Source organism: Glycine max, chromosome 8 (assembly GCF_000004515.6).
Source record: "Glycine max cultivar Williams 82 chromosome 8, Glycine_max_v4.0, whole genome shotgun sequence".
NCBI lineage: Eukaryota > Viridiplantae > Streptophyta > Magnoliopsida > Fabales > Fabaceae > Glycine > Glycine max.
In genome coordinates, this window is record NC_038244.2 from 432,709 (window position 1) to 437,889 (window position 5,181).

General features: G+C 32.7%; 1 protein-coding gene across 1 annotated transcript; it reads left to right on the plus strand.

Moving 5' to 3' along the window:
* LOC100791004 (myb-related protein Zm38) lies at positions 1–1,463 on the plus strand. Its single transcript, XM_041017863.1, has 4 exons — positions 1–136; positions 460–589; positions 987–1,147; positions 1,229–1,463. The coding sequence occupies exons 1-4, from the start codon at positions 1–3 to the stop codon at positions 1,375–1,377; spliced, it is 576 nt and encodes a 191-aa protein (XP_040873797.1). The 3' UTR covers positions 1,378–1,463.
* Positions 1,464–5,181: the final 3,718 nt, after the last annotated feature.

Consider the following 5,181-nt stretch of genomic DNA (forward strand, 5'->3'; position numbering starts at 1 on the left):
ATGGGTAGAACTCCTTGCTCTGATAAAGAGCAAATAAACAAAAAGGGACCTTGGTCCAAAGAGGAAGATGAACTCCTCATCAACTACATCAACCTTCATGGCCAAGGCAATTGGAAATCCATTCCCAAAGCAGCAGGTATTGGAGTTTTAGATTTTAATTAGAATTATACTTTTGTATTGTTCTTTGATCAGAATTAAAATTTCATTTTGACGACTATGTTGTAAATTAAAGTTTACATAGACTAGATCAGTGTAGATTACTATGATAAAACTTCAATTCTGATGAAAAAAGCTCCAAAAACACCTATGAAAGTGCATCCAGGTTTTGTCTTGAATTCTCTCACTAAATAGCCAGGTCAATTTTTTAATAGCTAGGTCAATTTTGAATGTACCTTTCATGAACAAATATATGTATCTATATATAGTTCTAATTAACTAATGAATTGATTGTGTGCACAGGCTTGCTTCGATGTGGCAAAAGTTGCAGACTCAGATGGACGAATTACCTGAGACCCGATCTCAAGAAAGGGAACTTTACCGAAGAAGAAAGTAACCTCATCATTCACCTCCATAGCTTACTTGGAAACAAGTATGAACACAAACCAATTAAGTTCTCTGTACTGTCACATTCACATCATATAATACTAAGTGTCTACTAAATATTTGTTTAATTTTATTAATTCTGCGAGAAATTAAAGTTGACAATAATAATTTCCGAAAGACTTGTATATATGGGTGTAGATTTTCAAAAGCTATTTTGGTATGTGCAAGAATTTAGTGTTCATGACTTGAGTTACTCTAATTTTAATTGAAAAACTAGTGTAAATTAACCGAGCAATGTTTGAGTTAGATTAAGAGTGACACTCTCCATTAAATGATTTTAATTATATATATGATTCTTCTACTTAATTAAGATTTTCAAAGAGAAATTCTGAAATGGGTTGATGATGTTTTTGTGCATGTCGTTAATCATTATGATTTCCCAGATGGTCTCAAATAGCTACAAGTTTACCCGGAAGAACAGATAACGAGATCAAGAACTACTGGAAAAGCCACCTCAAGCGTTACCTCTATGCCCTAGGAATCGATCCTGTAACCCATAAACCATTCAAGGAAGACACCAACACCACAAGTACTCCACCAAATAATTCTATGGCCACCACCACAAGCACCATCCCCCGCATCTATTATTTTAATGTCTTTCTCAATTCAAAGGTGCATATTAGCGCCGATGATGATTATTCAGCTGATGGTGGTGCAGACTCAAATAGCAGCAGTGGTGTTACCATAGAGGAAGCTTCTCCTCAAGTCAACTTGGAGCTTTCCATTGCTCCACCCTCTCAGCCTCATGAAGATGCTGCTTCCGTGAAACCCTGAATAATGGTTGAAACCACAAGAGCAACAAGAAGTGCATGTTTTGTCAACAACAAATGGGAATGTTAATTAGTGAATCAATGTGTGTGTGCCTGTGGTGCAATGTAGGAATGCAAATTAACCCAACTTGTTGCTGCAAAGCTAAGGGTTTTGTTACTGCTACTATAGTTACTCCACCTATTAGTAACAATGATGTGTGTCCATTTTTGTAAGGCCAAGAATATGAATATTTGAGGTTTACAACTGAGGCTTAATAAGGTGGTGTCTTTAATTACATTTTTTAGAAATTTTCAGATGATTTTGGTTTCAATCATGAATTGTTGAAAAACTTCATTTTATTTTAAATGTTATGTCAATTACAAGTGCTTATCATGAGATATATATATATATATATATATATATATATATATATATATATATATATATATATATTAATTGTACGATTTTGGCGTACGAAATTTGGTGTTTTCGTTTTAATACACGTACTGTCATGGGCATGTTAATTGTGTAAGGGTTTCTTCTTTGCCCTGGCACATTAATTTCTTTAGTTGTTTATGGGGAAGACATAAAGCAATACAGATAGAATCTTCGTCTTAATAGTTTTAATAAATTTTTCTGTCTTGATCGCGACTGTATAAATTATAAATTTTTTTAATGTTGCACACACATTTAAATATGTTTATTTTTATTTGACATGCTCAATAGAGGAAGTGTTGCTAGTAAAGATCTACAATAAATTTCTCACTCGTTTAATTTTAAGCACTTGTTTTTGGTATAATAAGCAAATCTTTAATGTTATAAAATTACACATTAAAGGATATAATGCGAACTTGGGTTTTTGAACACAACAAAATTCAATTTTTATTATAATGATTACATGTAAAAGTCTAACCTTATAATTTCTTTCAATTTTTTTTATAAGCAAACATTTTTAACGAGAGTATAAGGGATACGTCAACTTGAATAGAAGAATGGCAGAATTATACATCCACTGCACAATAAACATGGATCTAATACAATCAAGGGAATACATACATCAATATGAGAAAACTAAACCAACTTTGACAAACAAGTTAATTTTGTATCCGCTTTTTGGTGTATATGGAGAAGGCGAAATGAGAAAACATGGGAGAATATGAAAAAGCCTGTCTTTAGGGACCGCGAAATTTATTTTTTTTTATCAATAAATGTCAATTTGTTAGAGTGTCAATTTTCGTGTTTTTTCTTTTTAATCATTTAACTCACTTTAAATTTCCGGCTGCAAAAGATGTTATTTTACAGTGGAGATCAAATCGTCATAATTTGAACTATCCCACTGAAATGTAATATTGACGCTTTAGTTTTTAAAGAGGAGAGGCTTTATAGTATGGGTGCGGTCCTCAGGAACTAAGAAGGTGAACTCATTACTGCTAGATCTTCAGTTCATGTAGGCGCAGCCCTAGCAGAGATCGAATTGAAGCATCAGCCATGCTAGTTGCCATCACTTTGGATCGTCGATGAAGGTCTCTCAGCAATGTCATGCATCTTCGAAATTGACTGCAAGCACGTACGTGTAGGATTTGCTCCATTCCAGTAACAGAACACTTCTGAACTAGGGCTCTTTTTGACTTCTTCTAAACATCATCTTAATCTTATAAAAAAAAATACTCTTCAATGAGTTTGGTCAGCAGAAAAAACAAATCAAGTCGCTCATTTTCTTGCAAGAAGGTCTCTATTTTATACTAGTTTAATTTGCAAACTTATTAATAAAATGATACGAGCCCTTTTGCAATTAAAAAACTAATAAATAATAAATGTATAGTTACAACTTACCACCATACTATATATATAGTTAGTCATTGATTCGAATTAAATAAGATTGTTATATCATCAAATTTAATATGATTAATTATTTTTTAAATGATAAAATTTAGATGTAGATTTATATATAAGTATTTTTAGTGTTATTCTCGAATTAGAATTGAAATTTGAACTAGTCTATGATAACAACGAAACGGTCTAACTCAGTTGTTTTTTTTTTTTTTTTTTTTTTAAAGTGTATAATCTTAAATGATAAGTAGAATAAAATAAATTATTATTTACACGTAGGATAGAGTGTGACGATGGATACAATCGTGAATCGTTAACCATTTTTTTATGAATGAATGGTTATGCATGTGTCCTGCAACCACCTTAAATATCAGAAGTGAACTGAAAAAAGAATGAGAAGGGCGTGTGTTGTGTGGGATTGAAGAGAAAAGAGAAGAGTTTGGTGAAGGGTGCAGCCTCCAGGAGCAGCAGCAGACACAGCACATAACAGAATATGTGTGTGTTTGTTTGTTTGTTTTATCGTGTGAATCACAACAATTTTATCCTTTACTTACATAAACAAAAAGAACACAACAATTTGTTACAGTCACGTTCAACTGCTTCATCGCAAAGTGCTAACTTGTTAAAACAAAACACATTCTAGAGGAAGGGCTGATTGACCAACTTGATACAAAATTACAAATTAACTATTCAAAAGTGGTCAATTTGAAAATAGTTCTTTTTTTATTTATCACATTAACACAAAATTCGCTACTAAAGTTGGCGAGTTTGAAAATATTTGTAGTTTTTAACAAATTTTATATGAGTATGTTTGAATTAGTGTACTATGTTCATTATATATATGGACTTGCCAAATAAAGTGCATCAGTAAGTGTTCCAGAAGGTTAACTTAGGAGTAAAGAAAAGCCCCACGTGATACTCCTAAGTCCCACCTCTTTCGTTTTCATCTCCACGTGAGCCTTCCATGTTCATTATGATTATGATTTGTCATCTTTAGCTGATGTCTCGGCTCTAGCTGCTCCTAGAACACTTGTTTCATTTCTTAAGATACCTATTAATTGCTAATTAGTAATTATTAGTATATTAGAGGGGAAATAGGGGAGGAGAGAAATAAAAAGGGGTGGGTCCCACACCTTTTAATTTCTCCACTTATTTGCGCAGAAATTCAACAATAAACTTGTTTCCCGTCACTAATAATTGAGTATCAATGGTTGATTTTAAGTAAAATCATCCGTTTTCCAATGGTAATCGACTAATCGATTACGAATGGTCCATAATCAGATTATCAGTTTTTCATAATGGATTTCTTTAACTCAAATCAATTTTAAAAATACTTTTTTTTATTCCTATTTCTCTTAAACCAAACAGGCTTACTTCCATTCATCCTATTTCTTTCCTACCTACCAAACCGTAAGATTCGTTGAATTGTAAGTACAAATTAACGACATTACTAGAGCATTTGCTAACTACACATAAAGAAAGAATCATAATTCCATGCAGAGCAGTAGCACAAAAGAAAATAATAGAATCTCTTTTATGCAGGTCAGCAAAGACTACAAGCATGATATTCTTATGATGGACAGCAAAACTGATAATTGAACACCATGAATAATTAGCAATGCAAACTAAGGAGATTGATGGGGGAAATGTTGTGCTACATAGATTGCATCGTCCAAGGGACATTATTACAGATCAGACGCTATATTCTTATTACCACACTGTGAGCACTGATATGTGCCATCACTTTGATCATCTGGTGTGTAGGCCCTCCTTTCGATTCTTCTTTCCAGATCCAATGACCTAAGAGTAAAAACACACATGAAAAAGCAGAAAAATATAAACACGTAATATCTAACAACAGAACCGTGAAACAAGATCATAAAATCCAAAAAAAATAGAAGGTACACTGCTGTTATAGGGTTAGATAGAAGAGTCTGGAAATGAACCTAATCATAATCTAACTTACTCTCAATAAAATTGCATGATAAGGACAGGATA